At 39.2% G+C, this 25,659-nt stretch overlaps 2 protein-coding genes across 8 annotated transcripts in view; one reads left to right on the top strand and one right to left on the bottom strand.

Annotated features, from left to right (window-relative positions):
- On the bottom strand, positions 1-13,795 carry CEP76 (centrosomal protein 76). Of its 3 annotated transcripts, none has more exons than XM_068671680.1 (12): positions 13,650-13,795; positions 13,226-13,381; positions 12,477-12,558; positions 11,856-12,080; positions 10,641-10,826; positions 8,821-8,918; positions 8,022-8,150; positions 6,728-6,919; positions 3,889-4,055; positions 2,325-2,658; positions 872-1,089; positions 1-338 (listed from the first exon to the last, which is right to left on the bottom strand). In XM_068671680.1, exons 1-12 carry the CDS (start codon positions 13,725-13,727, stop codon positions 200-202), a joined length of 2,004 nt encoding a protein of 667 aa, XP_068527781.1. In that variant the 5' UTR covers positions 13,728-13,795; the 3' UTR covers positions 1-199. The 3 variants fall into 3 exon arrangements, with proteins under 3 accessions (XP_068527781.1, XP_068527783.1, XP_068527784.1); XM_068671682.1 differs by lacking the exon at positions 13,650-13,795 and adding an exon at positions 13,450-13,579; XM_068671683.1 differs by lacking the exon at positions 1-338 and having other exon boundaries at positions 897-1,034.
- Positions 13,790-25,659, top strand: part of PSMG2 (proteasome assembly chaperone 2) — a 15,462-nt gene continuing 3,592 nt past the window's right edge. The window contains exons 1-8 of one of the 5 annotated variants that reach the window (XM_068671687.1): positions 13,790-13,939; positions 15,434-15,605; positions 16,370-16,428; positions 17,372-17,490; positions 18,404-18,577; positions 21,635-21,755; positions 22,137-22,274; positions 23,620-24,239. In XM_068671687.1, the coding sequence (XP_068527788.1) occupies positions 13,883-13,939; positions 15,434-15,605; positions 16,370-16,428; positions 17,372-17,490; positions 18,404-18,577; positions 21,635-21,755; positions 22,137-22,256 (822 nt within the window). In that variant the 5' untranslated portion in view covers positions 13,790-13,882 and the 3' untranslated portion in view covers positions 22,257-22,274; positions 23,620-24,239. Of the gene's footprint in view, positions 13,940-14,339; positions 14,477-15,433; positions 15,606-16,369; positions 16,429-17,371; positions 17,491-18,403; positions 18,578-21,634; positions 21,756-22,136; positions 22,531-23,619; positions 24,240-25,659 lie in introns of those variants that run through there. The other 4 variants (XM_068671690.1, XM_068671689.1, XM_068671688.1 and 1 more) reach the window with 4 other exon arrangements.

Below are 25,659 nucleotides of genomic sequence, written 5' to 3' on the forward strand. Positions count from 1 at the left end.
TGTAAGTATTAAAGTTGCTTTTATTAAAATAAACTCTCTTTATAAATACAATTATTATCATGTATACAATTCACTTCACACAATACAGTATTCAAAATCCGTGGCACCTATATAAAAATACAATATTAGTTTAATTGCATCATTTGATATGCAGATACATTATTTTGCAGATCCAAAGAGGCATGCATGATTTTCTTTTTCAAAGGACAGAGCGGTATTTACAAGCAAACATGATCCAAACAGCACATGCGGATTCAGGGTACGTAAACACTCGTACACGAACTGCAAGTCGCACCTGGTCACCCCTACAACAGATTATTTCTTCACAGAAAGGAGACCTATGACAAAAGAAGAAAAACAAGAGTAACAAATATCACAGAGAAGAAAAATAACAGTAACAACGAATATCAATAAGCTACTATTAAAGTTTTCAGTTATACAAGTGCAATTATTTGAAACATGATTAACATACAACAAGCATCCCAAATCTGTCAATACAAACAATATTGTTTTATAGCGCAAGGGCTGTTGTCTTGGAGAAGAACAAGACCACTGACGATCACTTAGCAAGAGCAGAGAAATTAAATGAACTGTATTTCAGGGGAAAGGACAACACACTCCTCAGTATTTGATTTAACCCATCAGCAGTCTATCATCACTGAACTCACCCATTTAACACAAAAGCTCTACACCCGATGTTCAATTCATTATGTGCATCAAACAACTATTCTTTATTGTTCCAGATCTTATGTAAGGAACTTGATTTTCTTTAAATTTTACTATCAAAGCAAACAAAAAAACCCCTGCAATTCATAATTGCGTGTTCCTACTTGGTTTTCACATATACGTTGTAATTTATACTTAGTCTTACCGAAGACATGTGGCAAATGCTCTCCTGGCATTTCTGTATACAAAATGGATAGGAAACCCTTTAAATGTGTGACCGTCAGGTACTGCTCTTCGTACAGCATCTTGAAACTCTTCGTTTCCAGCAGAAATACTCGTGGTACGTTCGAGCTCGTAGGCTGCTAACGCTGGTGACAACAGATAGGATAGATGGTCATCCCAAACAGTAGAAAGGCCAAGATCCTGCGAGGCAAGCCACAACATGATGACAACCATGCAGAAAGTATACAAGGATGTTAATCAGCTTGCATAACGTACAGATTCAAATAAAATCATGACCAACCTTTAACTTGCAGTTCATGGATGTGAATCCATAAAGCAGTAAGGGTTAGGTACTCATTCACACACCAAACCAGAAGAATCAACCACCACCAACAAAATATTTAACACTTAACAAGAAATTAAGTCAGACTAAACAAGACCAGCAGAGTTTTGAAACTATATATTTTAGCTACAGTATATTTGGAAGAAATTTAAGACTACAGTGCTGGTGCGTAAGATAGGCAGCAGAAATACGGGAAAGATCAACAAGGAATCACCTCACGTTCTCCTAATGTCTCCTGGAAATTCACTACAAAAAACAATGCACACCAAGTTCCCAAAACACGGATACGTATGTATGTGCACTCTTACCATCACACAAATGCAAGCAAGTAGAAAAATCTAACCACTTCAGTGTTCAACATTGCACAGGATTCATACTCTGAGAATTACTTGACACCCTCAGGTTGAGCATTATGTGGTAGGAGAGATTAAAAAGTAAAGATATTGCTAACATTGTTTCTTTATTTTCTTTTTTTTTTTTTTTCAATCAGCTATCAGCTAAAAGAGCTATCAGCCATCAGGAACTGAGAGTATCATCTCCTTCATACTCAGTCCAGGAAGAATAATTTCTGGTATATTATGTCACGTAGAAATCTTGATAAAGGACAAAACTAACTTCTAAAAATATCTGCTAATTTTGGATAGCACTCAGAGTAAGACTCTGAAAACTGAAAGACTGCTTTCATCAAGGGAAGAGACACACATATAAAATAAGATATAATAATGTGATAGATGTGCTAAGGATGCTTATCTTCTCAGCCCTTTTACAAACCACTCATAAGCGGTCTGCAGATGCCAGTAGGCCAAAAATCACAGACCAGGAAAGAGAGGAAAGGGGGAAATAAGCCCACACGTGACTGCAGCTCTGTCACAGCAAACGGTCAGTATGATGTCTAAAGTAGCTCAGTGCAGTCATCCCAGATGTTTTTCAGTTACTTCAGTTTTCACATCTTGCATTATGGCAAAAGGTGACAGAAAACACGTTACAAAGGCCCAACTACTTAAACCAACAAACATCTGTGCAAAACAAACACACAAAAAACATGCACCTTTACCACCTCAGCAGATCGGTAATAGTTTTCTAAGCAGATTACCTTCCTGTGTTCTGAGACCAGTAATCTCAGCTGCAACTCTATCTCATTGCTTGTTACGGCAGCATCTATTGCAGAAGCACACAGAGGAGGAAAAGGGGGAACTGAAGATGCTGCTCCAGGAGAACAGACAGATTTTATTGCTTCTCCACTCATGGGCTTCCATTTAGACTCATCATGCAGGTCAAACACGCAGACCTCCACAGCATCAGTGGGCTGACAATTTCCAAAGAACTTGTGATGGTTGAAGACACAACCTATTGTGCGATAGGGATACAATGGCTTGGGTTGTTCAACTAGCGGAGGGTCATCAGGGTTGATAGGCCTGTGGATATACCTGATCAGAAACATTCAGTTTTTATTTATTAATGCACGTTATTTCATGTGAAGGTAAAAATATGTAGATGAGACAGAAGTAAGTCATTTATCCATTTTAAAATATAATGCAAATTTGTTAATAAAACTTCCTCCCCATTATTTATTCTAATAATTAATTCTAATACAGGAAAGTAATTACACACATTTTTGGAGGCGTAGCATACAATGCAATAATACATCACTTTTCTTCTTTATATGTAGGAAAATATTCTGATTAATCAAGGAGATGTGGAATAACAATTACATTTTGCAACTATAAAAACATGTCCGTACAGCTTCCACACTGTTCATCACATTTTGGGAAGTACAGCTTAAAATGCTAATCACAGCATACATAATCACTGGCAAAAAACATAATTGCTCACTTTCAAAACTGGTTATTAATCAGCTCCTTTCACAAAGCCAGAAGTTTTACATTCACATATATGGTCCCACTGTACTTACAACTTGAAGCTATATATTACAAAAATTATGTTTCCAAAGAAATTTACTGCTTCAAACAGCACTAAGAAGTATAGCGGTCTGGACCATAGTGCTGAGCGTCATCTGTAAATGGGAATTTCTTATCATTGAAGTTCTGAACAATTTTTTTTTTTCATTTTGATATAAAAATTGGGACTGAATACCACTCTATGCCCTTGAGCAACAGGACATGCAGAATGACAAAAAAGGGAAAGAATTTTAACAAACAGGTACCAGAAGCTTTAGAATACAGAACAACAATGTGCCCTTCTAAAATGACTCAAGTGTGAGAGGAGTTCAGAGAACTTGCACAGAGATTTCTGTAGGGGAACAAAGTAATGCAATGCTGATTTCACAGATGAACTAAGATTAAAAAACCAAACAAAAAAAAAACCACATATGGACTCCTAAACAATCATATCAGCTTTTATCTCCTTCTTCATAAATTAAGATGATCAGCTGCCCTAAGACAAAACAGCTACTACACTGTATTAAACTACTGAAAAGTACATTACAAACTGATGAACTACTTCACCTCATGCTGAACCAGTTACTCTTCAAACAGCAGCAGAACACAGAACACAAATTCAAAGACAAAAGCCTCCTAGACACTTAAATACTTAGTTATATGACAGAATGTAGAGACTAAAAAAAAAAAAAAAATAACCAAAGAACTACACAAATCTCAGTACACCTTGTTCAGTTTTCTCACATTCTGTTAACTCACCTATGCCCTGTTAAGCTCTCCCAAAAGGTAATCATTCCGTCGGTTCCACAAGTCATTACCCAAGTGTGGGGGACTCCTTTTGCTTTTGTTCCCACGCACACAAAGGCTTCCAGTCCATATCCAAGAAGAAGGCTGCACAGCAGGTTAGCATGGTCTTCACAGTCACCCTAGACAGTAAGCATTTGTAAGTTGGCTTAAGTATCAGGCACAGCTAAAAATATTAAAGAAAGAAAAACAATTCTATGTCTCCAATTGTTATTTAATAACTCACACTTCCCTCCTATTTAGGCAGGAGAAGCAAAGATGGCCAAAATCATGAACTAGTTTAATTCTGCTAACTGTATAATGTGAAAACTAACCAGTACAAACTATTCTGAAATTTCCAGGCTAATTTTACAAAAAAATCTTGTTATCCCATACCAGTAGCTGGTTAGCTTCTCTGATAAGTAAAGAATTCTTTCTTGTGGTAAAGTTTTGGTTTTCTGTAACAGAATAAGTTGTTTTAGTCTCATTGCAGACTATTTTTATTTTTGATTTAAGTATAGTGTGTGACTAATACTGGAAAACATATCTTTTAAGGATAACTTCAAGTAAAACAAAACCAGAACCTCACAGATCAATGTTCAAATTAAAAATAAGTATGCATATAAGGCAAATACCCAAGACAGTATCAGAAATTATTCAGTATTTTCATAGTTAGGAAATATAGTCACCGAATAAAACATAGATCTACTGTAATTTTACTTTACTTTTTTAATTTAAGATCTCCCACAGATGTGACTATGGAAAAGCTGAAAGGCATGTCAGCTACATTTCCTTCAAAGCAGAAAAAAAGTTTTCTTCATCAATTTATTGCTACCAATTTTTTAATGTCTAATTAAATGCTCTTCACAACTGTTAGCTGTAACAGAAAAGAGTTCCTAATGCAACAAAGCCTTCATAATATAAAGCACAGCATTAATTACATAAATAGCACAATCTTCCCCTACCATAATGTACAAAGCAAATATCCAAATAAGTAGATCTAAAACAGGTTTTTGTTGTAACTGTGTTAATAATGTGTCATGGTTTTGGCTGGGATAGAGTTAATTTTCTTCATAAAGGCTCACACAATTCTGTGTTTTGGACTTTTGATGACAATAGTGGTGATAACAGAGGGATGTTTCAGTCGCTGCAGAGTAGTGCTTGCACAGAGCCAAGGAACTTTCTGCTTCTCATGTCCTGCCAGCCACCAGGCTGGGGAGGTCACAGCCAGGACAGCTGGCCCAGGGGCTGTCCCACACCGTGTGGGGCCAATGCTCAGCAATAACAGCTGGGGGAAAGGAGGAGAAAGAGGGGGGGGACACTGGGAGTGATGGTGTTTGTCTTCCCAAGAAATCATTATGTGTGATGAGCCCTGCTTGGCTGGGAGTGGCTGAACACCTGCCTGCTGATGGGAAGCAGTGAACAAACTCCGTGCTCTGCTTCGCTTGTGCATGCAGCATTTGCTTTACTTATTAAAACGACTTTACCTTGACCCATGAGTTCTTTCTTACCTTTCCAATTCTCTCTCCTATCCCACTTGGGGCGAGTGGGTGAGAAGCTGTGTGCTGCTTAACTCACTACTATTGCTAAAACACAATATAATGTCACGCTGTTTTTCTTAAGAAAATTAATAATGGTCCACCTGGTGTCTCAGGAGCTAAATTCAGTTATTTTCTGCATAGCTTTCCACTACGCTGCCTTGGTGAAAACCCTTTTTCTGTACCTCCACGTGTAACAGTCCTCAAACTCAGTCACTATCATCACTTTCATCTGAAAGCCAGCAGGTAGCTCAGAGCTTTCCTTTACACGGCTGGTACCTGTGTGTGATACCGTGTTATAGTCACAGGATGGTTTGGGTAGGAAGGGACCTTAAAGGTCACCTGCTTCCAGCCCCCCACCATGGGCAGGGACACCTCCCACCAGACCAGGTTGCCCAAAGCCCCATCCAGCCTGGCCTTAAACACCTCCAGGGATGGAGCATCCACGGCTTCTCTGGGCAACCTATGCTAGTGCCTAACCACTCTTTGAGGGAAGAATTTCTTCCAAACATCTCATCTAAATCTATATTCAGAGACAATAGTTAATGCCTTTCCTGTGTGGTCCTTGAGACTGGTCTAAAAAATGAGATATAGCTCCTGCTGCCAAGAACAGCAGATCTTTTTAATTATAAACACATCAGTGAGACAGTTTTTGAATGCAGAAGTATCTCAGTGCTGATGAAAAACAGTGATCACTCCAAAGAGCTATTAAAAGGGAGTGGTATTACTTGTACTGATACCTGAGAATTATAATCCAGAATGAGTTACGAATTATTTCATTTATTATAGCCATGTGATACAAATATTGGACTAGGCAGTAACTTCTAGTGAAAAACCTTACCTTGCAAAAACTGAATACAAAGACTTACCATCAATAAGTTTTAGCACATATACATACAAAATATGTTTTTCAAAACACTTTTCCAATAATTCTAGGCTAATCCAGGAAGAAAACTAGTGGCCTACACACTAGGATCAATTCACTGCATAACCGTATAGGATCTTAGAGCCAATGTAGCAACCTCATTGTCCAACAGAACTGAAAAACGTATTGGAACATGGACCTCAACAAGAGCAGAAAAGAAAGCAAGCCTGCTCGAGAGCCTGCTCATCTACCATTTAATAGCTGGGTCTCTAAAAATATCTTAAATGAGCCATCTGCAACAGAGAATTCTTTGAGATGGACCGAATCCACCTTTCACAGCCTGTTTTTAATGACTAACCTCAGTTAGAACATACCAATGACAAGGTGTCATACACTGACTATTTGCACATACCTTGTTTCTACATATGAAAGCAAGAAGGGTGCACCACTGTTCCTGTTTGCCACCTCCTCCTCCAATGACAGGAGCTCTTTCATAACCCAGGACACTGACAAACCGCGCTGCTTGCCTAGGTGTGTCTAGCAAGCGGCCTGCTCGAAGCGGTCTGACATACGAACACACTGGACGGTTCACTCCATTTTCATCCTTAACATATAAAAACAAACAGCACTGTTAAAACTTCCTGAAGTGCCTCCTGTTTCTCTTCACGGAAGTGACACCTCCCATTCTGGCTGTACCAGGTGTGTTCAGTAGCAGCATCACCTTCCAAACAAGGGTGTGGTGTTCATAGCCCCACCAGTGGCGGTGAGCCCCCACCCAGTCGCTCTCTAATTCTCCTGCAGCAGGGCTGAGGAAGAGAAGGGGAAAGGTGCAAGCGAGAAAAACTCATGGGGGAATAATAGGAAAAAGGGGAGGGCTGCAATCGATGTAAATATAAAGTACAGTTACTTTGCAGCAATGAAAATATCTCAAAAGATAGATTTTAGACCACCTTTTTTTGCGATAGAATTTATTCTCTCCCAAATAATTGTAACTCAAAAATACTGAGACAGAAAAATTCTTTTAAAATTAAGACAAGACCATTAATGCAATTAATTCAGAGAGACACTACAGCTAGATTTTTCTACTGGCTCTGTAACTGTTAGGATATTCTAGACAGAAAAGAACAGTTTGTGCTCCATCTGCTGTCAGTTTCCACATTGTCATCAAGCAAAACAAAAAAAAAGCACGTAATATATGCTTCTGCACTACATGTAAAAAGTGGATAATAACGGAGTTATCACACAATTCTGATAATCTCATGTGTTCCCACTGCTACTTGGAGACTGGCTGGTCATCAGTCTGCTGGTAGGAGGTGGTGATTGCCCTTGCATCATCTTTCCATCCCCATTTCTTTCTTTCATTTATGATCTCTACTGACTTAAATTCTTATTGTCTTTATTGTCTTAAGCCTTTGACATTTGTAGTTATTCAGGAAAGGACTAAGGAGGCTTTATTACCTCCTCTGTAGGGGTGCCAGGAGGACTTGTTTCTACATAATGGTATTAAGCTTCAGTAAACACACGAACACACGCAAGTTTAATCCTTAAAATTTCATCTTCAGCATGCTAAACCACATGTAGCCCTGACTAGAACATGGCCACATCATAAATCTATACAGATTCTACGTACATAAACTTTAAGTATCTATCTAAGAATAAAAAGATAACTTAAAGAACAGGTAAACATATTCATAAAATTTACAAACCTGTGCAAAGATCTTTACTAGCCTCGTGTTGTGTGTAGGCCTAATCTGTAGGTATTCCCTCCACCACTGTTTAGCATACACAAGAAACAGTCGTTCTTTTTCTGCTGTCTTCTGACGTTCCAAAGTAAACTGCAGGTAAGAAAATAAACATAACAGATGACACATATACTAATTCCAAACAAGAACAAAAATGTAATCAATGAGTGTATCAACACCAAATCCTGTCTTAGGTAAAATACAGCTTAATATTTACATGGCATGCCCACACCAATGCAAAAGAATAGTATTTTTAAATGAAAATCCAACGAGTGAAAACCTCAATTTACATTTCTCGTTTGTAGGCTCAGGCTTGACTGGAGTAGTGTTCATCTTCAGTGATGCATGTCTGTACAGAAGGATTACTCAGCTTGTGAAGTGTGGAGTAATATCTGCATGCGCCTTCAGGCCACCATTTACTGGCTTTTCAAGCAGAATAGCTGACTGTTGAAATTATTTTTCAAATGGAAAAAGAGAGCAAGGAAACACTATCTGAAGAAACTTAAGTATTTCATACTCATTTCTCTTCTTGAAGCTTTGATACGGGCAATTAGAAAACTACATACAGTAATATTTCAAATAAAGTAATGATCAGTATAAACAAAGTAGTTTAAAAGAGGCAATTATATTTAAATTGAGTCAAAAAAAATACTATTGAATGCTCAAAAACCCACAGTCCCCAATGTCCACGAGTAATTCTATACTGAGATCCCCCTCTTCCTCCTCCCAAAAGAATAGGTCAGCCTTCCCAAGAATTACTTACTTGAGTATTAGTTATTTCTGGAGACAGCGTCTTACTGAGTTGTGGATACATTTCAAGTCTGATGTTCAAAACACCAACAGAAACCTTTGATTCTGAACCTTCGAACCAAAATATATATCAATCAGTCCCTTTAAATTCCTTTTACTCAGACACATCAGTGAGACAGGAACAAATTATTGTTTTAATTATATTATCACAAAAAACAACTAAAACTTATTTAAATACTTAAAACATAAGCATCTTCTTTCATAGTTCAAACTCACGTAAGACTGAAAGAAAGGGTTACACGGCCAAAGAAGCAGACACCTAGACCTGAGAAAATACCCGTGGCTTTCAATGCAGCCAATATCAGGACATACAATGTGTTGAATGGTGTTCTGTAAGTGTCTAGAAAAGGCATCTATTTTGAGGCATCTAAAATTGATTAGAAGAGCCACACTGCAAGAGTGCCTGTTCCTACTGACAACACAGGTAGCTCAGATTTAAGGAGTTAGAATAGGGTCAATTTCATTTCACTCAATATATGTTCTTTTATGAAAGACCCAGAATGCCATACAAATAATCATGTTTAAAATAATACTAATGCATAATGCTCAAAGTTTTGGACTCCATAAACAGTGAGAAGAAATAAATTACAAGAGATATGGAATTACATGCAGTATGAGCAACAGAAACCTCACATAGTGGTTTGTCTATATATCTGAATTGCCAGCATGCTTTGATGTTCTTGATGAATTTTGTACAATGACTAGTTTAAAAGAGGACAAAAAGTACTTGATTAACCGGATTTGTACCTTATTACTTAGAAAAAAGTTAATGAGAAGTAGATCAGAATTTCTCCCATCACCCATACAAGCAACAAACAAGTTATTTTCATATATTTCAAAGGTTATTTGTTATAAATTAAAAACTGTCTACCTGAGAGTCTATCCAAACCCATATTGCTTAGTAAAGTTAGCATTATTTTATCCTGAAATTGCAAACAAACATATCAGTAAATAAACATAAATCTATTTACGTTCACTGGATAAACCTGTGCACTAAATCATCCAAAAAAATAGGCAAAGGTGGTAAGAGTTAAGCATGACTTACACAATATATGCTATTTTCAAAATATTTTTAAAGATACAGTTTACTCTCTTGAAACTAGCAAGGGCCTTGCTTAACTAACTAGTAGAGAAACTGTGATAAAGAATACTCAAATGGCTCAGCTGTAACTTGACCAAGCTCTGGGATAACTAGTAGGAAGTCATGATACATTGAGTCCTGGATTTAACCTTTATCCATTAAATTGTATTATTCTGAACAATTAAGATGAAACACCTGAAACAGGGAGTGGTGACAAGTGACACATGGACACAGCTAAGCACCTGAACAAAGCTGTTTATCCCTTCTATCAGAAGGTGTCCTTCCAGTTCTGTGACTACAAGGCAGCAGAGCACAGATTACTTTCTCCAGCAATTGCTAGTTTGCTAAGCAAGGGACACAAGCTAGACTTTACCCCTTGGTGCATTGGCCTGACAGATTCCTGGAGATGCACTGGTTGATTTATGTCTGTTTGTTTTGATAATTTACCCAGATTCTGCAGAAAACCAATTGTAGGAATTCCCAGACAGGACCTGGCACACTCGTTTTTAATATTTTCTTAACACAATAATCTGACCATTAGTCTCCTACCTAAACATTTCCTAAGGATACCTTACAGTAATTTTCCAGTTGAACTAAGACTAAACAACATCATAAATACTGCTTTAAGCCTATAAGCAAGTTTAGTACATGATATTTTAAGTCATCGTGATATACCTATTATTTATTCTTACCTACACCCAGGAGTTCCACAGCAACGTTTGTTATGCCGTTCTCTGCAGCCAGGACAGATCGCCACTCCAAGAAATGGGATGCTACTAGGGTTGTCTCACCAAACGTGTCTGTTTTGATCAGAACCATGTGCACTGGATCACATATAGATAACATGGTGGTTGCATCCACCATTTTACTTCCATCACCTGCCATTATTAAACCAAGATAAAATAGCCAGCATATTATTATCTCAAGTTCTCCTTCAAATTAAGTGAAAGATACACATCAACAGCGCATTTTAAGAAAATCTTGCACCTAGAAGCATAAACAACAATCCTATCTTAAAATCAAACTCAGATTACGATGGAGCTACAGCAAGATTACCATCAATTCAGATAGGGGATAAAAAGATTACTCGATTTGACTACCCTAGTGTAAATGGTTTAATTCTACAAATTAAAAATGGGATTAACATTTAAGAAAGTAAATATTAAAGTACCACTAAGTAAAAGCAACTGCAAACACGCTCTTTGTAACTTTGAGTCTATTTACTATACCTCCCTGAATTTCTATAGGACTCAGACAGCATCAATATGCTCTTCCTTTATCCCACCTATTTATTCCACAAGTCTTCCCTTACCATTTAACTCCTACCATGCTCCCCGGCTACCAACAGCACAGGTAATGCAGGCTGCAGATAGCTGCCTGTTCTGCAGACGTCTCCTGCCTGGTAGGCAAACTGAATGTACAATGACGTTTTCCCTTCCGTATGGTGACAAGTTTACATCTCTCTTCACAGAAGAGTTGAGGTTGGACGGGACCTCTGGAGGTCATCTGGTCCAACTCCTCTGCTTAAAAAGAGCAGTTTGTCCAGGATCACGTCCAGGAGGCTTCTAAAGGACCTCCAGGGAGATACTGCCCCCTTCTTCACTTGTAAGCACAAAGCTTGTGAAAATCACAGCTATCTTAGCATCTCTTACCATCCTTAAGATTACTATCTCACTGTCAATTCTGGATAAAGTAACTTTTAAATTAGACCAACTTTAGAGTGAAAAAGAAGTAAGAATAGAGAGAGATGTAGAAGTAGCAAAACCTAATAGAGCTATCAATTTCCCTAGGCAAACATGATTACGGGAAAAAAAACAACCAAATAATATTAAATAATATCAAATATATTTCAGAATAACTATAAAGTCAGGGAAAGGAAAAAAACCACCACAGTACCAGTTCCTTACCTAGGCTATCCTTGTGTACTTCAAGTAAAAAACCATCATTAAAGTCCGGCTCACAGGCACAGGGAACAGGTTTAGAACGGAAGCGCTGATTTCGGAAATGTAAACACAGAGTGAAAGTAGAACAGATTTGGCCAGGCAGAGGATCTGGTTCCTGAAGATGTTCCAGAAAAGCTTTCCCACCCAGGACCTGAAGGTAAAGATACCTTCGTGTTGGGTCAATGTTAGCTGTAAAGCGTAGCAACAAAAATGAAGAGACTACAAAAACAGCACTTAGGAAGCACATTAAATATCAGCTACCTAACAGGAGAATAGAAATGTGATTTTTTTTTTTCCACAAACAAGTCCTTAGAAGAAAGTGATTTTAAAATACACAGAAACTATCTTAATGCAAAATGAGTGAAACCCTTACAAGTCAAACTTTAAGTGACATTAATATCTGCTGCTTACATGAACTGCTATCCTTTAGATAAGCAGGAAAGACATTTATTTCTCCACAGTTTGGAGGTTTTAAGTGAATCCTGTCCATACTGGACTACTAATTTCACATTCAATAATCATACACTTCAAATTTCTTTCTAGACTATGATCAAAAAAAAAAAAAAGAATAAACAAGCAACATACTTTTTTTCAGAACTGGTGGTTCTCTAGCAACAAAATGTGTTGATGGTTTTGAAGCAGAAGTCCTCTCCTTTTCATTCACATCCTGGAATCATAATTAAGACACTTTTACGGTATCAAGCGAGGCAACAGCACTATTCCCACATTATTCTAAAATGTAAAGAATCCTCCATTTCAAATGGATGTCATTCCTTGTGTATGCTCCCTTCTAGTACGTGAGACTTAAAACTGAACAAATACTTTCAATATAGTATCATCATTAGATCTACTTTAGTACACACATTATGCTGCTCTGCTCTCAGAACATCACAAATCGGTAAACCCTCAGGAACCTTTAGAAGTAAATTCCAGCATCTAAAGGGGGCCTACAGGAGAGATGAATAGGGACTCTTTATCATGGAGCACAGGGATTGGACAAAGGGGAACAGCTTTAAGCTAAGAGAGGTCTAGATGAGACGTTTGGAAGAAATTCTTCCCTCAGAGGGTGCTGAGGCCCTGGCACAGGTTGCCCAGAGAAGCTGTGGATGCCCCATCTCTGGAGGTGTTCAAGGCCAGGCTGGATGGGGCTTTGGGCAACCTGGTCCAGTGGGAGGTGTCCCTGGCAGGTGGGTAGGAATCAGGTGATCTTTAAGGTCCCTTCCAACCTAACGCATTCTGTGATTCTACGATTCCAGTGAGTTATAACTTTGTCAACACACCACATAAATGAGAAGAATAAGCAAGAACTTTATCCTTCCTTGACAGCTACTTACAGTTACAAATTTAAGTTCTTTCATAACATCATCAACGATTCCTCGTTGCCTTAAGGCTTTTATCAGATCTTCTGTGGACAGCTGCTGATGCTCAGGTGCCAGCTCCTCACGTATGGTCTCAGCAAGAACTTCTCTGATCCTGCCGTGGACATCCATCTGAAAGAAAATGCAAGATAGGCTACAACTACGAGCCCTTGATAGCAGTTATGACTAAAGACTCTTACTTATGACTCTGTAAGAGTGCAGGAACGTGGAAACAGCTACTCCATGAGGATTACTCCCTTTCTGCACGCAGTTAAGTCTTTTAATTTAGTAGGAACTAGTCAAAGAAGTTACATTATCTCCCAAAATCCAACACTTGGAGTAACCGGGTCTTAAGCCTTAAGGAAAAAAGCTCAGGGGCAGGACTCCTCCCCTCACGCACCTTGAGGAGCTGCCGCTGGATGAGCTCCCGCAGCTCCGCGGCTCGCTCGGGGGGCAGCGACATGGCGCCGGCCGCCATGAGAGGAGGGGAGGGGGGAGGGGGGGAGAGACCCCGCCCCCAGCCGCCCGCCAACGGTCGCGGCGCGAGGCGGGGCCGTTAGCGGCCGTTACCGCCCCGCTGAGGCGGCCCGGGGAGGCGAGGCTCAGCGAGGCTCCCTCAGCGCCTCGGCCGGCATGTTCGTCCCCTGCGAGGGCGGCGGCCCCGAGCTGCAGGGCTTCACGCTGCTCATGGTAAGCGCTGCGGCGGCTGCTCTGCCGCCGTGAGGCCGCCCCTGGGCGCCGCTGAGGGGAGCCGGCCGCGGGCCTGGGTACAGCTCCCCCTCCCCCCTCCCCGCAGGGCTCCGCGCGTTGCTTTCCGTTTCCGTCGGTTCCTCCCTCCTCAGCCTCCCCACGGTGTCGTTGCTGAGGAGCTGGGCGGTGTTTGTAGAGCTGTAGTTAGGTGCTCTCCCTCCCAGGTTAATTAACATGGCACGCTTCGTTTCGCGACGTTTGCAGGACCTGTGGGTCGGCACTGGAATAAATATATGCATTTTTTTTTTCACTTAGTTGTTGTATTTACGTTTTCTGTGGAAAAAAATCCTCATTTGTGCTGTATTCAAATTCAGATCATGAAATAATCATTTTTTTTTAGGATTAAGAAAGTATTTTAATCGTTTTCAAGCCTGCTGTGAAACCAATTGACGATGATCAGCCTGAGACTACTTAGTTTATTTTGGGATAAGAGTTCCTGTCAGGCTGGGAGGTACTAAGCCATTAATTTTCCTTCTCGTAAGTTCCTTTAGTGTCTTATTTATAAGCAGCTTCACCACTGTTCATCTCGAGAGCTACTCAGCCCCTTGTGACTCGATGAGTTGGGCTCGATGATCCTTGTGGGTCCCTTCCAGCTCGGGGTATTCTGTGATTCTGTGACTGCGAACTCACATGGGTGCAGGAAATCATTCCGGATCAGCTGACTAGTCAGAGGAAACAGGTCACAGCGTTTCCTTCAGCTAGGGTACCGAGCAGCCGGCTTGTAGTGACAGTCTCTAAGCACCTGTAAGGCCGCTTTTGCTGTGAGCTTGTCAGGATCAGGTCCGCTGTGTTTCCGCGTGTGGTGGCAGTTTGGGCATTAGCAAAGTTGTAGGCACGGACTTGCCTAGAAGTCACAGGGAAGCAACTGAAAATGTCATCTGTCATTGCTGGTATCTGTAAAAGGACACAAATGCTTGAAATTCTCTTTCTGTGCTGTTTTAATTAAGACAGTGTCTGCCGGGCTTGGTGATAACCCGTGGCAATTCCTACAAAACGAATATCCAAGATGACACCCATCCTTACAAGAAAATGGAAAATGCCCTGTGTATATTGGTCAAACTGACGCTTACAGTCTTAGGTGTAATATCAACATTACCATTAGGTGTCACTTGAGGCCACCCAATCTCTGCGTTAATTTTTAGAGTGACTTTTACCTACCCTGTACCCAAAAAGAGGAAGGGAGGGGACAAGTTTCCAAGCCTTGGTTTAAGTTTACAGCAAGACACCATTAGTCACAGAAGTGGACAGTGGGTTTCTGTGGGACAGGGACCAACCTAATAGTCACCTTTGTTAGAAGATGAGCTGCCACTTTAAGAAATCCTGTGTTTAACCAGAATTATTCTAACTTGAACCTTTGCTATTTGAAGGGTGTATTGTTTTGTCCGTAAAACACACTGTAAAAAACACACCTTGATTCTGTAACTTCTTTTACAGCCAGCAGTGTCAGTGGGAAATGTTGGTCAACTGGCAATTGATCTAGTGATTTCCACGCTTCGCATGACTAAAATTGGTTACTTCTACACGGACTGCCTGGTGCCAATGGTTGGCAATAATCCGTATGCAACATCAAACGAAAATTCGGTGGAGCTGAGTATAAATGCTGAAGGTGTGTATTGAACGCTGGTGATATTGGCAAGATGCATCCAGTGCAAGAAGGTTACATTTACTTGTGGTGTTACACTTTGCTTACGTGAAAAATGTTTAAACTAAGGTCAGGAATAACAACTTCAATAACTAAATCTCTGACTTACAGATAAGAATGTATTTACACTTCGCAGAGGAAACTGTTACTCGTGTTATTTTGGATAACCAGTTTGGCATATGGAACCAGTAAGAAATGTTGACTCTTGACCATATTACAGTGCAGCCAAAGCTATCCATAGTTCTAACCCTAAGCAACATACGGTGTGCACATGCAAGCTGCATTCTGTGGAGAAAGATATTTCACTTCTTCCTCATCACCTGTGTTTGCATTGGTGATCTTCTGCCCCCTTTAAATTCTCAGGATTTTTCCCTGTCTGCGTCACTAAATTTCTATTGTTTTCATTTCTTTTTCTCCTAAATCACAGAAATTTCAAAATGATCTTTGCAAAGCTGTATAAAGAGATTATCTGAATGATTACAGGAAGCAGATCTTCAAATATTTTACTTCATTCAATCCTTTGAATTTATAACGAGTAAAATTAAGTTCAATGAAGACAGTGCATAAAATAGGTATTTATTTTTAACAGTAGTCAGGCTTTACAGTAATTGGATTTGATAGCTGAAAGGTTTACCGTCCTCAGGTTTGTAAAGTGGATAAATCTGGATACTTCTAAGTCTGGATTTCTTACGTGCTTTCTTGTGAAACTCAGTTATTTCTCCTTGTAGTGTATTCGTTACCTTCGAAGAAACTTGTAGTTCTGCAGATCAGATCACCTTTCATAAAGGTATGTATGTTCACCATTGTTCTGAATTCACTATTCAGTAGTTTCTTTGGTTCTGCTGGCAAATCATTTAAGTGGCATGGGTGAATTTTATGGCATTATTCAAACAGACTAAAGAAGCACAACCAGAACTCTGCCAGGTTAAAAGGCATTTTGTTAAAAACAACACAGACCAAACACTAACAAAATGTTTTTGTCATTGCTGCTGCAACACCTTTTGCTGCTAATACAATTTTAGATCAAAGCTGATGTCTGCTTTCAAAAAGGATTGAGGTTTTGTTTTGTTCTTCCAAGGCCCAGAGCACTTATATCAGTAGATTCTGGTGTTCATGTGACCTTAGTTATTAATAGCCTGGAACAAAACAAAACACAAAATTTTGTGGGTCTTATCCATTTCTCTTTTTTTTTCCTTACAGTTATTCTCTTTGTGTATTTGTCTTTTATTGTAATAGCTTAAGTTTTCCCTGTCACTCCAATTGAATTATTTCAGTGTTCAGCATTCATTTAAACTGCACTCATTACACTCATTGTGTAAAAGTGAAGACTTTAAAACTACTCATTAACTAGACACGGGCTGTAATGTTAAATTAGCAGAATACCACTCCAGACAAGAAATGGTACCGCAGTTTTTGGCAAAGTTTGGCAAAATAGAGTGTGAATTTAGCATTAGTATCAATGGCATGCAAAGCGGGGAGTACTGTTATTCAAAACTGTAGTTTTGTATTTTAAACTGTAGTTCTGTATTTTAAATTGTAGTTTTGATCAAGTAAACAGCCAGTCCTCTGCTTTCTAAAAACAAATCTGGAAGTGAAAAACTAAAGGGATATGAAGAAAAATCGAGATCATTGCTGAGTATTAAATATAACATCTAGTATTGTCAGCTTTGGGCTTTTCTTTTTTTAAGGACACAATACATTTCTCTTTTTTTCTTTGTCTCTGCATGAAGAACAAATACAGGCCATTCTGCCGAGCACTGCTTTCTTGGGTAGAAAGCAGCAAATGTGCCAGAGTCATTCTTTTGTCCAGCAGCCACGCGTACCAGCGCGATGATGAGCAACTTCTTGGGTATGTTTGTGTATTAATTAGATCTTGAAAGATCTAATTAATGTTCATGTTCTCTGGCAAACTGGCGTGTTTCCCTCTGTGTAGTACTTTTGGTAGGGTTCTTCTGCTTTGCGGTGTAGGTAGGTCATAAAATACTATTATGTATTAAATAAATAAATACTAAAATATTATTAAAACAGAACATTGTACAGCACTTTTCTCTGAACTTTGTTAGTAACAGCTTATTAACAGCTTAGGTAGTAACAGTGAATTGCACTTGGCCTGCACCATCAGTTGGCCTCAGAACATCAGTTTTAACTTCTTCATTTCTTGTGGCTGCAAGCTACGTCAAGGATTAGCTGCTAACATACAGGCCACAGATTATATATTTAACATTTAATTAGAATGTTAGTTTCTCTTAACCTCTTGTTGATTATTTTGCATTTTGAGGATTTTCTAGCACCACAGAATAACTCTGTCACCAGACTCACTGAAGAGTGCTGGTAACACATTCAGAAAACATTCAACTTTAATGAAGCCTGCAGGTATCTGTAGTGTGAGCTTTTAAAAATACACACAGTGAAGTCTGAGCTTACTTTAACTAACTTTAATAGAATCAGTTCCCATCTGAAGGAATAAAAACCTTTTGTATGTACATCATTTTAACAGCAACAGTTCTCCTACTCATGTGCTTATGTATCTGGTACTTACCCTGTAACAGGTATATTTGGTTATATTTGTGGCAGAAAGTTGGGTATATTGTTTTGAACCCAGAAGTACTTTTTAACTGTGACTTGGGGAGGAAGAGAATGTCACTGCAATATATCATTGCAGGTTAGAGGTCCTCCGTGCTTGTACTTCCTTTCTGTCACAAGCGCTAACTTCAGTGCTGTCTCTTATTGTCACCCTGAGTGTGTTCTTGATCTGTTCCTAGGACACCACTGCGCTACCTGCTTACACCAGCTCTCGAGAAAGCAGTTGAAGGCCGTATGCAGGAGCTAAAGTGGAAAGAAATGGAAAAAATAGCAGCTTACCCTGGAATAAATGATAGAGAAAAAGTTCTACATATTCCTGGAGGTGGCATCACAAAACTACTATTTACTGAGAGGTGAGTTGCCTGAAGATAAACACAGAAAGGTATCAGAGGTCCTGATTTTAGTGCATGATTAAATTATCTTTTAAAGTGGAAAGTTGTAGGAAAAAAAAGTCCTCTTCTCATAGAACAGTTTTGTAGGAATAGAACTTGCAGATCCAGCCCATAACTAAGAGCACATTTAGAGAATATAATATATTGTATTTATAAAATAGGGAAATCTGCAGTTCCCAAAAATTGATGTAACAGGGAATTCTATTCTAGGCAATGGAAAATAGGGAATTCTGCATCAGAAAGCTTAAAATATGATAAAAATATGAATGAATGGGCTAAAGGAGATAATAAATCCTTTACAATTAAGATCATTGTTAATTTTGCATCTGATTTTATGCAGACCACAAATGGTAGTGAGATACCCTGTGCCATTTTAAATAAAACAGTCAGACCCTTGTGACAAATAGTTCCATCACCAGTTGCAAAGAAATTCTGAACACTCAGAAAGAGTTCAGATTTCAGGGCCAGCAAACAAAACTGATTAGTTGTGCATTTTTTTTTTTTACTTCTTTATTTATTTAGTTAGTTAAAAGATGTGTGCATTCAAAATTGTGGCAAAAGCATGTCCAAGTGTCAAATTTTGGATAGTAAAACTCGTGGTAAATAGGGTTAGCTGTGCAAAAGGTGTTTGTTTTGTAAGTGTCAGGTGGAAAATTTAAGAATTTTTTCCTTAGCTGTTCTTTTTGACACCCATCTAAAGAGCTGCATCTAACAGCAAGAATGATACTAATATGATGCATATGTTTGTATTAATTTCAGTTATGGAAGCAATATATAAATGCAAAAGATAAGACCTCTCAGCACTTGCGGGGTGGGGGAACACAAAAACCTTCACGCCTAAATGAATAAACCATGGTGATGTTAAAGGAAACTGAACTGTGAGGATAGAAAATTAATTAAGTTGCTGTGGCACATCCATAGTAGAAATTGCATTTAGTTTAAACTGTCCTGGTTTTGGCTGGGATAGAGTTAACTTTCCTCTTTATAGCTGGTACAGTGCTGTGGTGTGGATTGTTGATGAAAACAGTGTTGATAACATGGGGATGTGTCAGTTGCTGCAGAGCAGTGCCTACACAGCACCAGGGGCCTTTCTGCTCCTCATGCTGCTCTGCCAGCAAGGAGGCTGGGGGTGCACCAGGGGCTGAGGGGGACACAGCCAGGACAGCTGGCCTGGGCTGGCCAAGGGGATGTCCCACACTGTGTGGGGTCATGCTGAGCAACAACAGCTGGGGGCTGCTGCTGCTAGGGAGGGGCTGAGCATCAGTCAGCAGGTGCTGAGCAATTGCATTGCGCATCACATGCTTTGTATATTATTTTATTATTTTTCTCCCTTCCTTTTGTGTTCTATTAAACGGTCTTTATCTCAGCCCATGAGGTTTTTTTGATTTGTTTTTCCCCCCTGATTCTCTCCCACATCTTGCTGTGAGATGGGGGGCAATGAGTGAAGGCTGTGTGGTGCCCAGTCACCTGCCATCTTCAACCACAACACTGATTAACTCTCTTTTGTGGCCCTTTGAATAGCTGGTATCACTTTCCAAAAAAAAAAAAAAAAATGCAGTCTCTTGGATATACCTAACTTATTAACCTGACAGCTGTTACATATCTGATTTGACCACAAATATTTTACCACAAATAGTATTCCTGGTCTAACGAAGGAAATTGTGAACTTCAGCATGTGTTTTTGCAAAATATATGCTTAAATCTGCTCTGACTTCTGGTTTGAATGACTTTTCCCTGAATGTTTAAATAGCAAACAGGGCTCGGAAAGGTTTGTTCATTGGTAGCAGGCAGAGGTGGATGTGTAACATCATCCCTCTGAGAAATATTTCCAAGCTCTGTTGTGCTGTCTTTAAATTCATCTCATTAAGTTGGAGATTGGCTTTTAAACAATGTCATACACATTTTTACTGTGTTTATGTTTAAAGATGCATCCTAAATATCTCTTTATTCTCTCTGATATTGGTAATGCTTTGCCTTTAAAAAAGTCTTTATTCATGTCATAATTGAATGTGACTATATGTCTGATGTTTTGCTTTAAAAGACTTGGGCAAAAAAAAGAAATCCAGACACGTTTTATTTTTGCTTTAATGACTTGTTCAGTTGGTACGTACATGCTTTGATTTGAACTACATGAATATTTAAGTTCACATAGTTCATAGAATCCTTCTCTTCTCCCTATTGATTTTGGGGGGAAAAGTGAAACTTTTAATTTGTTTTGAAATACTAGTAGAATTTCAGCTAAATATTACAGGAAGTGAGAAGCCTTCAGGCTCAGATACAATGGAAATTGTTCCATGTGAGATTAATGCTGAATGTGTAAGGCCATTGTATCAAAAGAGGTATTTCAAGAATGTATGTGTTAATTTCATTTTCTCAGGTAGCTGTCCTTGGCTAGATTTTAATGTTCTTTTTCTGACACTGTTGTCAGTTTCCTTCCTAGATATTAATAATAGTAATTAGCAATAAATTTCTTCCTACTCTTAACTGTCAGCTCTCCTGCTCTGCCTGCTTGGAGCTTGTTTTCTCATGTTCCACCACGTGCTTTCTTAAAATGGGAATATTGTGAATAAAGTAGTGATATGCAGCCTGCAAAACTGCTGTTTGAAGCACATAGAAAGAGAAGGAGGGATCTGTATAACAGATCTGTAAAACGATCTGTATAAATGCCCCAACAGTGCAAAAATGCAAACCAAGGATATGAAAGGATCCCCAAATAACCCTGCCATGACCTAGGATTCTTGCCTTACAAAGCAAAGAACAAGTTCAAGATTTAGAAGGAAATCATGAAGTATGAAAACGCAAACAAGCAAATCTTGAGCGGGGGGGGGGGAAAGAGAAATATATTTCATAGGCATATGTAAGGATTGTGTGTATATATATATATAAAAGTCTGTATTTTCCTATTTTTGTATATTTTTTTTTAAACAGACAACATGCAGATTGTTGCACTTAATAAATAAATATTTCTGTTCTGGATTTATAAAAGAAACAGAAATGCCTGCTTGCTTCTTGTTGCAGTTGTTCAAAAGGAATCCAAATGGCAGTTCTTCTGAAATTCTGCTCGGAAGGGGACAATATCCCTGATGCATTTGCTCTTGTTAATTATCTTAATGAATGGCTCCAGCTAACTAAAAGCAAAGTAAGTGCTGTTTGATCTAGAGTTCTTGCTTTAATATTTTGTATTGTTTATTTTCATTTTTTGCATCAATTGGGTCAAATTTTGCCCTTGGTTATAAAGAATGGGCAAAATTAAAGATATATTTTGATTAAAATCTCACTAGGAAGTTTCCCACAAAAAAACAAACAACAAAAAACACTACAGCCTTGTTTAACAGGTGTGGGAGGGAAATTGTGTAAAGTTTTGATCTAGTTTAATCTTCCAGAACTCTTCTCTAAAGCAATCCACAGTGATACTGACATTTGAAAGGCTGCCTGTTATTTTAATATGTATGCCAGAGAGTGAATTACATTAAATTGCTTTAATGTTTAAAACTTGAGAGTTACTCTGTCGTTGTTGCAGGGAAGCCATTCCACAGATATTTCTCCAGAACAGGAAATACCAGATACTTCTTCACAATGGAAAATACCGAGTTCTTGGCGCTTACTTTTTGGCAACGGTCTTCCACCTGCACTCTTCTGATCCATTTTGAATTCCTCTGTAAGTTGCATATGTACAGCCTAGTCTCAAACACCCCTTGAAAAGATGATTTTATAGTAATTGCCAAGCAACAGCAACTTAATTTGTTAGGTACATAAATTCCTGGTTTAGGAAAAAAACCCTTTCATATATGTGGCTAACAAAGGAAATAAAGGTAACTTTCAGAAATTGACCAAAGTAATATGTTCTGTACAGTTTATTGAATAAGTTTGGTTATTTTTTTATTTTTTAAATAAAATGTTAAAAACAACAACAACAACAATTATTTGGTTAAGTATTATTGCACTGGAAAAGCTCATGGTACCCTTCCATAGCTGAAAACTTGAGATAGATGTGCAGGTTTTTTTAGATCTTTATAGAAAGATAAGATCCTGTTGTTCCGTGTTAACTGTGGATCTTGTTTCCAACCCCTCCTTCCCCCCCCCCCCCCCCCCCCCCCCATTGATCTAAGTAAAGCTCAGAAGTGATCTTTCTGCCTTTTTTTCCCAATGCTGGTGTAGTAGCTTCAGCTGAGGGGACTAAGTGCTGCATGGCAGCCTGTTCTCTCTCTTCTAGCCTACCTCCACGGTATAATTTCCATCCTTCTTCCAAGCACTGCTGAGATGCTGAAATTAAAGCTTCCTAGGTAGACAAGCCGTCTCAGACTAACTTGAGGACATTTATAGTGCCCTGAAACACAAAGGAAGTAAAACGCTGCCTTGGTAGCAGGCAGCCTGCTGCTACCTGGGTATTGTATCAGCCTAGCATGCAGTGCGGGTTTGGTGAGGAGTAATTCACATGTTTAATGTTTGTAATGGTACTTGTTGCATTGTTAAGCTGCATGTTCAGTTTTGGTCTTTTATTTATTTTGGCTCACAGTCTTTTATTTTATTTTATTTTTTTTTTTTCAAAAAAACTCAGCCTGCAGGGAGGCAGTGTGTATAACCTTTGGCATTTTGCTACATACAAATAACAAGCCCGACCGGGGTTTCCTGCAGCTGCTAACAGCAGGCATCAACTTTGTTCAAGGTCTGGAATATTTTGTGTAAATATGAAATAAGCAAGGTTCTAAAAAAAGCATTTGGAATACTAAGTCAACTTCTGTGATTTTTTAAGTGACACAAAAAAAATCTGAAGGTTAAAACCTTATTTAGGCAACAAGTAGTGTTGCTTGGGCATGCACAGAAAATTAATCAAATAGTAAAATGTATTAATTGGTTGTATTGATCAGGATGCAGTGTTAGGTATGCTGAATGGTAATGGGGGTGGGATGCAGCATTTCAGAAGGTACTTAGGTGCAGAGCAATTTTCATCAAAAAGCAGCTGTGATAAATTAAATTCCAAGCCTTACTAATTTTGTTTGCAGCAAGGAGAAGCCATGATAAAAATCTAGGAGAGGGAAAGCAACAGCAAGGGGGAGTTGGACCACTGGACCACAGCAGAAGCATTCAGAAGTTTTCTGAGGCATGGAAGTTTTGTCTTTCTTTCTTTTACAGATGACAGATTAAGGTACAATTTTTCAGGAAAATAGTCTCTTGGATAGCTTAGATACTCAGATAGTTTAGTAGTTTTTATTGCTGTCATTTTGAATAAACCAGTACTTACTTACGTTAAAAACATCTTTGGAAAATGTATCCACTTGGTTTCAGAGAAGATGCTGTCCTTCCAACTGCTATTCCTTCAAAAGTACATATTCTTCTATATTCCTGTTCTAAAATCCATTTGTGCTATAACTTGGAGAACATATAATGCGTGAAGGTACGAGGTAAGTTCCTATTTATAACACGGTGACAAGATCTCTAAGAAAATGCTACGTAACACTTGAATGTATTTTAACCTAAATGCACCTTCATGTGGTTAACTATCAGTAATCAGGGTGAACTTCCTGTCCCCCTAACATATTCTTCTACAGTTTCTTAATCTTTTATTCTAAATCTTGCAATAAATTTGTGAAAAAAAAAAGGTAATGGAAAATACAAAATGATATTTGGTTCTAGTTTGTTGAATTGACTGAACTTTATAGTGGTACTAGTCACACAAAGATTTACACTACTAGAATCTCTTTTCAGCTATTAACCAGAAGAGGCATGAAATCTAGTATTTGCAAGCAGTTAAAAGGCTCATAGTTATTATTTTTATCACCTAGAGCTCTTTTAAAATTCTGTATGCTCTTGAAGGTTTTGGTGAACTCCACGCTCAAAACTTCACAGACTCCCAAAGCAGCTGGCACTGTCAGGGCCCTCTTGGAGCCCTGCCCCAGCAGGGCCACCCAGAGCAGGGTGCCCAGCACCACGGCCAGGCAGCTTCTGAAGGTCTCCATGAGGAGACCCCACGGCCTCTCTGGGCAGCCTGTGCCAGTGCTCGGCCACCCACACAGCACACAAGGGTGGCCTGGGGCTCAGAGCCTGTGCCTACTGCTCCTTGTCCTGGTGCTGAGCACCACTGCAAAGAGCCTGGCTCTGCACTGCAAAGAGCCTGGCTCCATCCTCATGGCGCCTTCCCCTCAGGTATTTACAGACACTGATGAGATCACCCTGAGTTTCCTGTTCTCAAACTGAGCAGTCCCAGCTTTCCCATAGAGGTGCTCCAAAAACTTCATCACCTTCATGGCCCTGTGTTGGGCTCTCTCCACTGTATCCCCGTCTCTCTTGTACTGGGGAGCCTGGCACTGGACACAGCACTACAGGTGCAGTCTCACCAGTGCTGAGGGGAAGGATCATCTTCCTTGACCTGCAGGCGATGCTTTATCCACCTCGTTTCCCCAAGTCTGAGGACAGCTCTGCCCCTCTAATGCAGAAGTCTTTCCCTCCACCTTGCACAGCCTGTCAGACCAACTGTGAGCTCAATTACTGCATCTTCCAGTTAGGAGTTTGCAGGCATGAGAATATTACCTCAGCTTGGTGTTTTTAACCAGCATGATGCCTTGGCTTACGTTTGTCAGCCATCCTCTGTTGTGAGAACTGGTCTGTGTGTTTCTTCAAATGAGGCAGAAGCAGCACACAATTATCACTACTGTAGAAATACCTGTTCTAGTTCTTGGGCTATGAGCTACTTACCAATAGTCAGGATGAAGCCTTGAGCATTCCAGACATGACACAAACTATTTTTCTTCATATATTATTAGAAACAGTGAACCCCGTGGCACAACCAGATGATAGGATTCCCTAGAGTAGTGCTCATTGTTCAAAAAAAAAAATTTTTTTTTAATTCAGGGTCATAACTGTAGTGTCTCTTGCAACTACAAGTACCCAGCATCTATCTGAAACCCAGGCAGCAGAGGCCAGATTGTGGCAAAGATGATTCCTAAAGCAGCGACTGGAACTGTTTGCAAAATGCTGCAGTTACAGGAGTTCCTTGGAGTCTAGGAACTGACTAATGGAGCTAGCTGGGAGGCAGAAATGTGTTT

The sequence above is a fragment of the Anas acuta genome, chromosome 2, assembly GCF_963932015.1.
Source record: "Anas acuta chromosome 2, bAnaAcu1.1, whole genome shotgun sequence".
Taxonomy (NCBI): Eukaryota; Metazoa; Chordata; class Aves; order Anseriformes; family Anatidae; genus Anas; species Anas acuta.

Bases quoted from the DNA above. Each gene is read 5' to 3' on its own strand.
- CEP76 (XM_068671680.1), bottom strand. From the start codon at position 13,727: ATGGCGGCCGGCGCCATGTCGCTGCCCCCCGAGCGAGCCGCGGAGCTG. The intron at 8,151-8,820 runs GTAAGTAATTCT...TCTTACCTGCAG, and splicing joins CAGAAATAACTAATACTCAA to TTTACTTTGGAACGTCAGAA. The intron at 2,659-3,888 runs GTGAGTTAACAG...GTTTCTGATCAG, and splicing joins GAGAGCTTAACAGGGCATAG to GTATATCCACAGGCCTATCA.